Source organism: Equus przewalskii, chromosome 11 (assembly GCF_037783145.1).
Source record: "Equus przewalskii isolate Varuska chromosome 11, EquPr2, whole genome shotgun sequence".
Lineage (NCBI taxonomy): Eukaryota > Metazoa > Chordata > Mammalia > Perissodactyla > Equidae > Equus > Equus przewalskii.
Window position 1 is genome coordinate 22,047,457 of NC_091841.1, and position 14,431 is coordinate 22,061,887.

A 14,431-nucleotide genomic window follows, 5' to 3' on the forward strand; every position below is an offset into this window, starting at 1 on the left:
GCAGGCTCCCCTCCCAATGTGCTCCTGTGCGTTTCATCCAAGACGCCCCCCCTTGGAGCCTCTCTCCTCCAGCTGGGAACACCTCGCCACGCTGCTCCACTGTGAATGAACAAAGCCGCTTCTGGCTCCTCAAGAATAAAGAGAATGCCCAGAGATGCTCAAAAGATGAGTCCCAGCTGATTAGGGTCGGCTCGGCCAAGACAGGGCTCCACCCAGCCAAAGGCAGTGATGTTCCTAAGTCAGTGCAGGACCAGGGGACCTTGGATCAGTTGAGGGAGCCAAGTGGAGTCGGCATCCTGGGGCTCGCCGAGGCCATCCTGGTGCAGCCCCTGTGTCCCCACGGTGTGGCCCCTACATCAGAGGGGCTGCAGGGAGTTGGGAAACAGCAGAGGTGGAATCAGAGGACCTAGGTTTGTCTCCCAGCTCTAGCCCTGATCCTGACCTTGCGACCCTGGGAGAGTCACCTCGCTCATCTTCCAAACAACAGGAAATGAGCCTTCTCTCCTGGATGGAGTGTGCAGAGCCACTGGGCCTCTGGCTGCCCAGGAGGGTCCTGGAGAGATGTTCCCAGGAAGAGCACAGGTCACCTGTCCTCAAGTTCTAGAGGAGCAAGGTCCGACGACTGGGACCCACTGGGGCCGTCTGCCTGCCCCATTTTACAGATGGGGAAACTGAAGCTCATGAAGACTAAATGACTGGCCGAAGGTCATACATCTCACTTAACATCTCTGAGCTCACTTTCCTCACCAGCAAAATATTAACAGCACCCACCTCATAAGGTTGTCAACAACAACAGAAGTTAAAAGGCATTGAATGGCTCCTGCGTGCCAGGCACTCTCCTGGGCACTAGATGGGAATTATCTCTTTTAAAACTCACAGCGAGGGGCCAGCCCGGTGGTGTAGTGGTTAAGTTCGCACACTCTGCTTTGGTGGCCCGGGGCTCACGGGTTCAGATCTCAGATGTGGACCTACACACCACTCAAGCCATGCTGTGGCAGCATCCCACATAAAATAGAGGAAGATTGGCACAGATGTTAGCTCATGGCCAATCTTCTTCAAGCAAATAAAAGAGGAGGGTTGGCAACAGATGTTAGCTCAGGGCCAATCTTCCTCACCAAAAAAAAAAACTCACAACGACTATGTAAGGGTGACCTTGGGGAAGTCCCAGGGCTTTGCTGCTCTCAGGTGAGACGGACAGCCCTGATTTAGCCATTGGAGGGTCCAGTCTTGTCTTATGTAACAGCTTGATTAGGACACCGGGGCCCTCGGCCAGGTAAGAAGGGGATGTGGTGGCCTCTCCTCCTCCGCCTGCTTTCCTTCCTCCTCCACGGCTGACCCATGCGGTTGCTGCCCTCTCCGGAGGGGAGCAGATAATGGGAAGGAGGAGACGGAGGGGCAGGAAGCCTGCACTTGCCTGCTGCTCTTGTAGGCTGGCATCCTCCTCCCTGAGGCGGGCCGTGCTTAAGCAGACTTCTCTGCAGAGATGTTTCACTGGGTCTGTGGAGACAGTTCCCGTCACTGGGGGGTCTCTCTCCTGTGTGCCTCCCCCAAGAACTCCTCTCTCAGCTCAGGAGTCAGGCAGGTCCTAAATGCAGGGCATGCCTGTCAATTTCCCCAAGCCTCCTCACCGCCAGCCTCTCCATCTCACCTTAAGGTCAACGGTGATGCGTTCCCCTCCCCTCCACACACATGGGGCTCAGCTCTCCCTAAACGTCCTCTTCCAGAATCCTCTCTCCATCTCCACCCCCCAGCTCTGCAGATGAGCGTATCAAGTCACGCAGCAGGTTCTCGGCCACCTGCTTTTTGCAAGTCCCACTGGGCCGCCTGGGACACAGCTCGCTCGCGTGTCTGGTCGCAGCTGAAACTTCCGTCTTAACATCGCTGACAAAGATGTTCCACTTCAAGGCCCACGGCCTGTCATATTCTACGCCACTGCAATTTCTGACCCTCAGTTTACTGATCTGCAAGGTGGGCTGAGTAACCCCTACCTCACAGGGCTGTGGTAAGGATCTGCGGTCCTCATACAGATGACAACTCTTCACAAACTGTGAAGGCGGTGCCTGTGAGGGGCCAGGACTACCACAGCTCATTCAGCTGTTGATAACACGCCTCCTGTTGATGGCTGGGTGTTTCCTGGGTCTCTGTCACAGGTAGCCATGCCCCTGAGGGTATCTCGCCAGCTCCTGGAGGCAGGGGACCGTGACTTTCCCTCTCTTCCACCTGTCTGTCCCTGGATACATATGCATCAGTGTCCAGGGTGCACTGGCTGATTGGCTAGTAAAGAAAAAAAAAGAGTTCTCTCTCAGGGTGACACGTAGCTGAGGGCATGGGCCAGGTGGCCTCTGGAATTCAACAGAGGGGTGGTCCCCAGCCTCAGGGTGCAGCAGTGCTGGTGGTGGCCGCAGGGGTGATGGGTAGAGAGAGGAGATGGCAAGTCTCACGAACTATGTGACACCTTCATGCTCCCAATTGCCACTTAACCCACCCGACCAGCAGACAGCCTATTTTTGTAGGTGTTTTCTCTTCTCCTAAGGAGGGCGAGGTCTCGGTTTTAGCACATTTCTCACCATCTGCCCAGGAGAGATGTTGTTACTTCCACATGTGCTCCCTTCTGGGGCTGCTCAGGTCCCATCGCAGAGCCCAGGAAGCGTCCAGCTGACCGGTTGAGTCACTGACCCTTCGGAATCCCAGAGAATGTCCACAAACATGCCAGCAATTGCCATGGGTCTCGGGCACAGTTTTCGCCTGTCCTAGTGAAATGGCGACTCCACAGTCAGAGCAACAAGGTTTTCACCAAGTTAAATTTGTTCCACTTAAAGGTTCTGTCCTTTTATCCTGAAATTATGTCCTTCCTTCCTCTCAGGTGTGAAATATTCTTTCTAGATGACGGCGAGAATGTGGATGATTTCTTTAAATGAACTGATTGAGGAAGCGGAGAGTTGGCAGACCCCTTCAGTGCCCATTTGTTTTTAATTGACTCATCTGTGAACTCTGAGCATTTTCGCACTATTGCTTTACCCAGTGGAGGACAAGCATTGGTCCCCTCATTCCGACAAAGGCAGGATTCAGACCCAGGAGTGGATGAATCCCACAAAGTCAGCATCCTTCTACTGGGAGACGGGAGTCCAGGATCTATCCCAGTTTTTCCACTGAGGTGCTGTGCGAATGTGGGAGACACCCTCACCGTCTCTGAACCTGTTTCCTCATCTCTAAGCACGACTAACAGTCCATGCCTGTCTCTCTCTCAGAATGAGATGAGGGCTCCCATGGTCACTATTCACACTCAAAAAGCAAAGAGCCCGGGGGCCAGGTGGGTCCTCCTCAGCCCAGACTCACCTTCTCTCTGCCCTCTCACCCTCTCGTCCCATTTTCTTGGACTCTCAGACCAGGCGATCTTTAGTAGTGACCTCAGCAACTGTCCGTTCTTCCCAAATATGTCTGGCAGAGAGGGAAGAGGTCAATGGGTGGGGAAGGAGACAGGGACTGAAGGAGAAAGAGAAAAGCAGAGGAGCACGGGGTGAGAGAGGCAACAGAGAGGAGCGGCTGCCTCTGAGGAGCCTCGTCTTAGGTCCATGTCTTCCGTGAAGACACCCCTGAGTTCCACATTTGGGGTCAAATCAGGGTCCCCTCCCTCCACCCTCCTCTCCTCTGGCAGTGGCCCTGCTCTACCTCTGGAGCTGCTGTGAAGCAGGACATCCAGTCATCATCCATCCTTGTGCTCCCAGCCCCTTAGCTTGCTGCTTGGGAAAGACTCAAGAATGGTCTGTTGGACTGAACTGCCAACTTCTCTTGCTCCTCCAACTAAACTCTAGGCTCCTGGAGGGCAGGGACTCTGTGCTTAGAGTCACACCTAAAGGATGGCTTTTATCAGGTTTGTGGGTGTTATTTCAACCTAATTCACATGAAACCCCATGAGATTTTACTGGTGTTATCATCTCCATCTTACAGGTAAGGAAACTGAGGCTGGGAGGTGGCCATCTTGCCCCATGTCTCACAGTAACCAGAGGGGCCAGGATTCAGATCCCAGCTTCTATCTCCACAGCCAGGTGCTGCACCAATTAACACTGATGAGAAGGATGACTGTTTTAATTTCACCGTATAATCTCACAGATTCACCACTCCGCCGTTTCCTACTAAATTCATCTCCCGACAGCTGGGGGATTTTCAGCAAAGTGTTTCCTCTGGGCCAGCCACACGTGAACTTTGCATAATCTGTGCATATTGGCTGCATTAATGGTGATGGCTTGGGTCGCCAAAGAAAGCCTCCCACAGCAGGAAATTACCCACGGTGGGTAATTTACACAAGCTCGTGAGTGCAGGCTGAGGGACAGGAAATGGAGCGTGAGTTCCGGACACCAGGGGAGAGATACCTGCTGGCTTAGCTCTGCCTCTCGCTGGCTGTGTGTTCTTAAGCAAGTCACTTGCCCTCTCTGGGGAAAGCAGGTTTAAATACGTGCTCCTCTTGCAGGTCCTTTTATGTAACCCAGCATAGAGGTTAAGAACATAGCTTCTAGGGTCCGAGAGAGGAGAAGTCAAGTCTTGACCTTGCCTTTCCTAGAGACCCTTGACTTTGACATCCCTTCACGTCTCTGAGTAAAGCTTCCCCATAGGCAGTCAGAGATCTTGGTGCCATCTCTGGGGGCTGCAGTGAGCAGGGGTAGGTAGGCCTGTAGTTTATAAACTAAAAAGCTCTATGCAAATATATGCATAGAGCTCTATTTGCATAGAGCTCTATGTAACCATCATCTTATCATTATTATCTCCCAAGCCTCTGTGTCCCAGGTTCTCTAAGCACAATGTCCGCAGCTCCCGCCAGCAATGGCGTGTTTGTCGTCATCCCACCCAGCAACTCCAGCAGCCTCCGCCCACCTCCAGCCATTCTGCCCACCTCCATGTGCCAGCCTCCCGGGGTGGTGCAGTTCGAGGAGCCACCGCTGGGGGCGCAGACGCCAAGGGCCACCCAGCCGCCAGACCTGCGGCCCATGGAAACATTCCTGACCGGAGAGCCCAAAGCTCTAGGGGTAAGAACAGCCCCTGGGACAACGGATCCGAGGCGAAGGTGCTGGGCAAGGAGGGGACACCCCAGCCCTGGATCATCTGTGCATGCTTTGGAGAGGAGGCAGTTGATAAATACTTAGGATTCAGTCATGCACCAGTCATGCTTCCCCACTGGAGCTCAGAGAAAAATCCAGTAAACAAATGACTAAGAGAACTCCAAATAGGGTAATGAGGTCGAAAATGACAGATGGGGGAGGGCCAACACCAGCAGGAGTGGAAAGAGAGGTCTCTCTGGGGAGATGACATTTAAGCTAAAACTCAGATGCTGGGCTGAAGCCAGCCAAGGGAAGGCCTGGGGACAAGGGCTCACCAGGTAATAGGAACAGCAAGTGCAAAGGCCTTGGGGTGGGAGTGAGTGTGGCTTGTTCAAAGACAAAATGGAACGTGGACATAACTAGAATGCAATGAGCAAAGGAAGGAGGGAGATGAGGTGAAGATGAGGTGGTAGGCCAGGGCCAGCTCCCGTGGGGCTAAAAGTCCATGGAAGTTGGCCTGTAAGATCTCCAATCTCAGATGGCCTGGAGATATTGGTCTCTGGGAGGGAATAAAATATTAGACAATTGATAGATAGATGCACATATTCATCTATAAATACTTATAGAGTGTCTTCAGTTTGTCCCTTGGCCTCAGTTTTCTCCAAGTAGAAGATGAAAACATAGCTTACGCAGTGGTGATGGTGATGATGGTGATGATAAAGGTAATGGTGATGACCATGATAGTGAAAGTGATGATGGTGATGCTCATAGTGATAGTGATGATGAGGATGATGAAGGTGATGGTCATGACCACGATAGTGAAAGTAATGATAGTGATGGTGATGATGGTGATGATGATAGAGATGATCATGATGGTGATGGTGACAATGGGGATGATGAAGGTGATGGTCATGACCATGATAGTGAAAGTAATGATAGTGATGATGATGATGGTGATGATGATGGTGATAGTGATGATGATGACAGCTCTCATTTATTGAGTTGCCCCTGAGAGGTGCACAAGAAATTTGCGTGCATCATCTCCTTCAATTCTCATCACCACCTTGTGAGACAAGGGATCCTAGTTCCCATTGGACAGATTAGGAAACAAACTTGTCAAGGCTGAGTCACTGGCCCAAGGCCACACAGCTGGTAAGTGGCATCCTGCACCCTAGGACAGCCTGACTGTAAAGTTCTACTTTCAACACCACTGCTCTGTAGCATCCAGGAGTTTTGGTTTGAACATTCTGGAATTTAGGATTCTATACACTGGAGGCTGCACCAAGTCCATGGGTGCATGAAGAGACTAGAGACAGTGAACAAAGATAGAGTTATGAATTGCTGGAATCCTGAAACCTCAGAGCGGACTCTGGGAACCGATGACCTCCAAAAGAATTTGACAAGACCTATACAAATTGTTGAAAACCATAAAAAGTGGAAACTATAAGCAGGTGTTAGGGATAGTCACCCAGGGAGAAGAATACCAGCTTTAGAGTTCGCTGGCCTGCCACTTCATAGCTGGGAGATCTCAGGCAAGTTACTGAATATCTCTGAGCCTTGGTTTCCTCATCTCCAAAATTAGGATGATAATACCTACCTCATCATGCCGGGGTTAAATGAGATAATGTCCGTAATATACCCAGCACATTGCTTAGTGTAGACAGGCACTCCGTAATCAGCAGTTTGTGTTTTATGAGGACTGACGGCCATGGCGGTGGCGGTCTAGGAGCAGAAGGACCTACAGAGAAGGAGCGGCATTGGCAGCTGGGACACCACGCCCCATAAGGAAGCTGAAAAGAAGAAAGACTTGCAGCCAAAGAGAGAACGAAAGAAGATTCAAGAGGTCATGCCTATAAATGTCCAAATTCTTGGCACTCATGTTAGAAAGACATTCATATTCCGCATGCCCCCAGAACACGATTCTAGTTGTTCACAGTCAGAACTGCCCATCAGCAGACCGCGCTGGTTTGGGTGGTGAGCTGCTCGTCACTGGAGGAGTCCATTTAGAAGTCAGGAGCTGGAAAGGGCTCCTGGTTCAGGCAGAGTTTGAATTCTGGGGCTTTCCATGTCTCTTTCCACTCACTTCTAGAATCCAATTGTTACCAAAAACGTTTGGAAGAAATGTGACAGGATTTACCAGAAGCCCACATATCCTCATCCTTGGGAAAACCATCCCACTTCCAAGAATGAATGAGTGGGGTGCTAGGAAACCACCTCTGAAAAAAAAAAAGTCCGGATTTCAGTCGGGTGGGAGGCAGCTGGAGCACACGGCTGGGATGGGTCAATGATAGACGCTCAAATGAGAAAGATGCTCAAGGAGATCTTCCGTGCAGGCTGCAGGGGGATGGGGAAGGAAAAGGTGGGGCATTCAGCGCAGAGAATGTTGTGTCGTTGAAATGAGGGCGAAGAAAACCAGAGAGCAACGCAGAGCGATGCTTGAGATCTGTGGTCAGAGCACAGAGCAGGATGCAAACTCGTAGAGACGTGGAAACAGAAGGGTGGGTCCCGCAGGCTGTGGGACACTGGCTTTCCTTCTTAAAACTGTCTTTTTTGGTGGTTGTAACGATGTCTCTCAAAAGAAGGGAATCTGGGGTTATTTCCGAGTAGTTGACCGTTCGCGTCCTCGGCTGCCGGCAGAGGGCGGTGTGGAGGCGGCCTCATCCACCTGGGCTTCGGCAGTGTGCTGCTCATGGTCCGGCGCGGCCACGTGGGGATGCTCTTCATCGAAGGCGGCGTCCCCTTCTGGGGAGGAGCCTGCGTGAGTGCCGGGGCCACCTGGGAGCCTTGCCCAGGCTCACCTCTCCCCACTGCGGCCAACCCCCGACCACATTCTCCTGGGCACAGCCGTCCCTAGGCGGGGGCTGGGCGGGGGCCTGAACCGAAATCCAGCTCCTACCCACAAACCCTCAATCGTAAGCCTGAGCCAGACCCCCCTCCAATGTATGAAAAGCTCCCAGCAAAAAGCCTGGCGCAGAGAAGGCTCCCATGAAGGATGGGATGAAGGGGATGGGGGCGGGGGATAAGGACACAAACCACCCGTGTTACCTGGGTCCTAAGCCTCACCCACATCCAGACCCAGGCTTGCAGAATCCCGTCAGCGCCCCTCTGGGTCCCAGCCCACCGTTGAGCTCCGTGTCCTGGGAGTCTGACCAGCTCTGAAGCCCCCAAGCCCATTCCTCTGCCCACACCCCCGCCACCCTGGCTGCCCACCCCTGCTGGAGAGTCAAGGGAGGCATTGTCATCAGCTCAGTGAAGAGAGCACTTTAGCGTTTACAACGTCCCTGTCTGCACGTGAGCCTCCCAGCTGGACCGCCCATTACCACAGAGTCCCTTAGGCAAGTCATTCAGTCTCAAGCCTCAGTTTCCTCATCAAAAAGTCGGGTCCATAGTTCTGGCCCTGCCTGCCCCATAGTTTGAGGAAATCAAGAGCTAATGCATGTGGGAGCCAATTGCCAGCCCTTGATTCTGCACCAAATGGTGACTATTACTTGCAACAATTCCCCCTTTAGAGAGAGTCTGAGGCTTGCCTGAGGGGGACCTCCCTCGAGTGAATGGTGGTTCCTGAACCCAAGGCACAGTGACTTCTTCCCCTGTGCCAGGTGCCTCCAGCAAGAGCTCAGAATCTCCAAAAGTGGGGCCAAGGGAGGCCAAAGGAGCTGACACACAGCTGGAGAAAGATGGCCACCCGGCCATGATATGAGGACGGGCCTGGCCCTTCAAATAGTCCGTAGTGACCGAAGTTGGGGGAAAATGTCAGCCAATAGGAAGATCTAAGGGAGAAATTGCAACCGGGAGAAACAAAGGTGTCGCTTTCTTCTCTGAGCTCCCTCCTGCCAGGCTGTGACGGGAAATACATAGACGCCCGTAAAGATTTCAAAAATGGCGGAAGAGGGAAAAAAAAAACCCTGCTTTTCAATCATAGAAGACATCAGCATCAGGAGACCCTGGCAGCACGGGGGGAGCTCCAACATTTAATCCTTCGGCTGGGTCTCCACGTGGCTGATCTCTGGGGACCCCTGAAAGAACACGTGGATTATGCACATTTTTCTAGAGAGAAGGCTCATAGCTTTTGTCAGATGATCCAAGGGGTTCTTAGTTGAAAAATCCCAAAATCCCAGGAAGGAAGCATAAGAAGGAAAAAGGAATGTCGTCCCAGCCGGGCCTCCTCTGTGTGACCTGGGGCAGGTCACTGCCTCTCTCTGGGGCTCAGCTTCTTTGTCTGTGCAACATAGTGTCTGTCTCCAGCCCTGAGGGCAGGACTCCAAATCCAACGTCCATCTTGACATCGCCTCTTGATGTCAAAGAGACAACTCTTCATATATCAAAATTCGACTCCTGATTCCTACCCTGATTCCAACCCTGTTTCTCCACCCCCCACCAATCTCCTCATCTCAGCAAATGGCACCTCCCTCCATCCATCCAGTTGCTAAGACATCCCGAGTCAGCCTAGACTCTTCTCTTGCCCACTCCACATCCACGCCACCAGCAGGTCCCATCAGCTGCCCTCCCAAGCAGAGCCTGGAATTGGTCACATCTCCCCACCTACACTGCCACCTGGTCCACACCATCTGGACAGCTGTAGCAGCCCCTTCCCCGTCCTCTCTGTGTCCATGTAACCCCAGGACTGCCCCTGCAAACTCCCACTGGCCTCTCCATGAGGTCTGTCCCCATGGTGTCTCCAGCAGGGCAGCTGAGTGCAAAGATGGAAGCTGCCAGGGCTTCTAAACATCAGGGCCAGAACTGGTGCCACTCCCCCTGCATTCTCTCAGCTAAGCCGGTCACGGGGCCAGCCCAGGTTCATTACACAAGGCAAGTGCCAAGTGCATGGGTACAATGACGCGGGGTTCATTGGGAGCCATCTTTGGCGGCCAGCCTCTGAGCCAGCACTCTCACGCCCTCCAGCCCCAAATAATCACATGCCCTGCATCCTCTCCTTTGCATCTCAGCTGGGAGAGGCCTTCCCTGATGGCTCTACCTCAAGTAGCCCCAGTGATTGCTTATCACATCATTACAGCCCTTGTCTCTACCACCCGTACTTCTTAATGTTTATTTGCTAAGTGTCAGTCTTCCCCAGTTAGGATGGAAGCCCCATGAGAGCAAGATCTTGTCTGTCTTACTCAGCTTTCTTATGTTCTTGGCACATACCTGCTGCCCAGTGAATGTTTCATGAGTGAATGTTTGAAGGAACAAAGCCTTCCCTATGAGGCTCTGACAATAAGATGTCAATGGACACGTTCATCTTCAAGCTGTGGCCCTAGTTCCCTGGACGGCAGCCCCTGGTAACCAGGGGACACCCTGACAGAGAGATCCCAAGGTGCCTGGCCAGGAGGCATCGAAGGTAGCAGCCAAGAGGTTACTGTCGTCTCCCTGATACCCATGGCCCCGACGCAGCCTACCCAGTATCGCAGCTAAAGCCTCACTGGGGTCCCCTCTTCCCCACATAGTTCATCATCTCTGGGTCCCTCTCAGTGGCAGCCGAGAAGAACCACACCAGCTGCCTGGTAAGTCTGAACAGGGAGCCCAGGGGAGGGGGCTGCGCTGCAGCTGGATTCCACTCCCCTCTGCCTCCAAATACGCTCACTCCTTCGGCTCCTTCAACAAGCATTGCCTGGGGGCCTGCTGAGTGCCAGGAGCAGGACGACACCAGGCAGCCCTGCCCTACATACAGAAGAACCGAGATACGCTTTCGAAATACACTCCAGGGCAGAAAGTGAGGGTCCACCAATGAAGTGTTGATGGTCGTCCAGAGAAAAGGCAGATGCAAGAGGCCCTCCTGGAAGAGGAGACGGCTCAGCGGGGCCCTGGTGGGCAGGCAGGATCCAGAAATACAGGAGAGGCATGGGAACGCAAGGAGGGCTCATGGGCAGGGTCGCTATGGAAACCATGTGTGGTTTCTGTTGGCCAGAGCAAGGGTCTGGGGAGGGAAGAAACTCAGATGGAGAGATACGCTAGGTGCAGACTGTGGAAGGCTCCCACGCCTTCTGCAGGCACCGGGGAGACGAGGCAGGCTCTGAACAGGAGCGTTGAGGGTCACCCAGGGCCAAGACCTTCCCTCATGGAGTTTATATTCTGGTGTCTGGTAAGACACCCAAAAACCAAACCAACAAGTAAGCTAATGACAGAGAATGAAAAATCTAAAAGGAATGGTGGGATAATGCGAGTGATTCTGCCCAGCTCGGACAGTCAGGGCTCCGTGAGCAGCTGTCATGGAGCTCACTGTTCCAAGAGCGACCGCCACAGAGGAGCCCGGGGACCAGCATCCCAGGGCGGAAGGTGCCCTGGGGAAGAGCGCATGCATCACAGGACACAGAAGGGGCCAGGACACTGGGTTACAGCGGGCAAAAAGCCAGGTGGAAGGAGATGAGCTGGGAGGGAGATGCGGGGGTGACTCTGGCCTGGCAGCTGAGCTCAGAACTGATTGCAAGGGCAACAGGAGGCCACAGAAGGTTTAAGCAGGGGCATGGTTGCCCCATGTACATTCTGGAGAGCTATCCAGGTGCTGGGAGGAGAATGGATTATAGGGGGGCAGGACTGGCCGTGGGGGACCCTCAGGACCAAAGCCAGTGTCCCCTCAGGCTGTACAGTCAGGAGGGCAGGGGCCTGACATTCTCTCCCCCGTGCTCACAGTACCTCCAACAGTGCCTGGTGGGCAGCAGGGGCTCCAGAGAAGTTTGTTGGGTTAATTAATCAATCAATTCATTTCCTGAGAGGCTGCTCTGGTCTCAATGACCTCCTCGTTGTCATCAAAAATAAAAAAAGAGGAGTCAGGGGTCTTTGAACCTGAGTAGGTCCTGCAGTGGTGCCCCCTTCAAAGCCAGGGCAGTTTAACCAGAAGGCATCAGCTACTGGGTCAAAAGAGCATCAAGTTGTGGCTGCATGGGCAGGGTGACCCCTGGGTGGTCACCTGGACCACCCAGGGATCCACCTGCCCTGAAGCCTTGAGCTTCCCGGTGAGGGTTTGGCCCACCCCGACCTCAGGCCCCCAGCACCTGCCTCTCATTTCTGCCCTGCCTGGTGCCCCGCCAGGGTCTGCAGTGCCTTGCTCTGCTGGCCGCTGCCTGGGACCTCATGGAAATGACCCCAACACCTCTCCCAACTGGGCCTCGGTGTCCACAGCAGGGGGCTTCCCCTGACCCCTGCCCTGGGGCAGCTGCCCCTGCAGGGTGCTCAGCCTCGGGGTGGGGGCACAATGTGGGTGGGTGAGGAGCCTGCTGCAAACCCCACCCAGAGAGACCATGAAGGAAATGGGCCCCTCTCCCTAACAGCCTCCAAGAAGATGACAGAAGGTAAGAGAGGCCATTCTCCTGAGGTCCCAGGGAAGGAGAGGGGTCATCAAGAACACAGCCATGCACATCCATATGGCCACTGCCCCCCGGCCACAGAGGGCTGGGTGTGGGAGATTCAGGCAGAGAGGGCTGTTGCCTCTTGTGCTTTCTCCTTCCCTCTGCTCCTCTCTCTCCTTCCCTCTGCCTCCCGCAGGTAAGAAGCAGCCTGGGGACGAACATCCTCAGCGCCACGGCGGCCTTTGCTGGGACGGCCATTCTGCTCATGGATTTTGGTGTCACTAACTGGGTGTGTGTCAGACGCCCCCAGGAAGGGGAAAGCTTGGAGAAGGGCAGAGCCATATCCAGGAGGCGGGCAGAGGCGAGAGTTTGTAGCACCAGGAGGCCTGGGCGTTCGCGGGGCCTCATGGTCCCAATAGACCCCATGAGTGTATTGACCCTAGGGCCCTACCCCAGGGAGAGATGGAAAGGCAGCCTGGTAGAGCAAAGGGGAGGGCACGGGATGGGCAGCAGGAAGCCTGGCTCCAGCTCCAGCTCTGCCACCAGTGGGCTGTGTGACCTTGGGTGAGTTCTTGTCCACCTGGGCCCCTTTCCTCCTCTGTTCTAGAATTCTCATCTTGCCTTGACTGTGGGTTTTTGGTCTCCAGGATGTGGGCAGGGGCTATCTGGCCGTGCTTACCATCTTCACCATCCTGGAGTTCTTCATTGCAGTCATTGTCACCCACTTTGGGTGCCAAGCCACCCGCGCCCAAGCCAACATGGTGAGTACTTCTACGGCACACCCACCCCCAACTGGGCCTCTCAGGGAAGCTGTTGGCTGGGAAAGCTCTCTGCTTCCAGCCCCTCCATTCTTCCCTCTGGGAAGCAATCTGGAGGGACTAGGCTGCAATGAGACTAGGACCCAAAAAAAGTCTGCTTTATTAGGAAAGTAGATGGGACTGTTTTCCTCATGGCCACAAAGGGGCGCCAGCACCAAGGGACCAGCGGCTCTGTGAGCCTTGATACAAAGCAGCGAAGGCCCGGGCGCGGGGCACCAGGGAGAGGGCTGTACCTGGATGAGTAGGACCCTCCAGAAGTTCAGGGGCCGCGAGGGAGACAGGGGGCATCAGAAAGGGGCAGCATGACTCAGGTAGAAATTGAGCTTAGTGTCCAAAAAGCTGGAGGACCGTGAAGATGGGAAGGGGATGGGGGAGGGCATTCGCGGCAGGGGAACCAGTTGGAGCAAAGGCTGCCTCGGGCGGGAAAATGCAGCCTGTGGTGTGGGGGTGCTGCCTGGGAGGTGGCTTCGTGCAAAATGGGAGGTGAGGTTATCAAAAGTCTTTGAGCAGAGAAGTATCTGCTCAAAGGGGAGGGTGAGTAGAGCTGGCTTCAGGGAAATCAGTCAAGAGGGTTTGTCCAGTGGAGGGGTGGAGGGGCGGAGGGGCGGGGGGGGGGGGGGGGAGCGCTGGAGGCAAGGAGGCCACAAGGGGGCCAGTGCAATGGTATGGAAGTCTTGAACCAGTGGGGGACCGACCAGAAAGAACTCCAGAACTTTAGTTCCTAGAGAAATGGGACTTTTGTGTGTTTTCTCCACTGCTGTACTCCCAACGCCTGGATCAGAGTTGGCCCCCGTAAAAATTTCTTGAAATATCAGTCGAACGGATGACAGTTCTGAGCCGGCTAGTTCAGACCTGAAGAATTCATGACGAGGACGCTGTTCTCAGAATCCCCGCAAGGGGGCACTATTGCCACCCCTCCCCGAAGACGCGAGCTCCTGGTAGGACCTTCATGGGGTTTTCTTTTTCTTTGCAGCCCGTCATTTTCCTGCCAAACGCCTTCAGCGCAGACTTCAACATCCCCATCCCGGCAGCCTCTCCGCCCCCCGCCTATGACAATGTGGCATACATGCCCAAGGAGTCGTCTGAGTAGATGATCCCTCGGCCCGTTGGAGTCCAGCCTTTCCCCACCCCTACGTTGATAATGGGGGGAGCCCGCCGCTTCCCACCCTCACGTCTTGTGGCGTCCGAGTGAAGTATTTCCCGGGGACGTCTGTCCCACACATTTCCCGAAGTGGTTTCTGTCCTAAAAGAGCTAGCGTTGATGTCAGGAGTGTGTGTCTCTCAGCTCCCCGGGCCC

At 54.2% G+C, this 14,431-nt stretch overlaps 1 protein-coding gene across 1 annotated transcript; it reads left to right on the forward strand.

Annotated features, from left to right (window-relative positions):
• Window positions 1-4,796: 4,796 nt before the first annotated feature.
• MS4A15 (membrane spanning 4-domains A15) lies at window positions 4,797-14,220 on the forward strand. Its single transcript, XM_008542653.1, is given in 6 exon segments — window positions 4,797-5,021; window positions 10,478-10,534; window positions 12,513-12,605; window positions 12,964-13,077; window positions 14,108-14,200; window positions 14,203-14,220. Coding segments are annotated over 6 exon segments (600 nt in total).
• The last annotated feature ends 211 nt before the right edge of the window (window positions 14,221-14,431 follow it).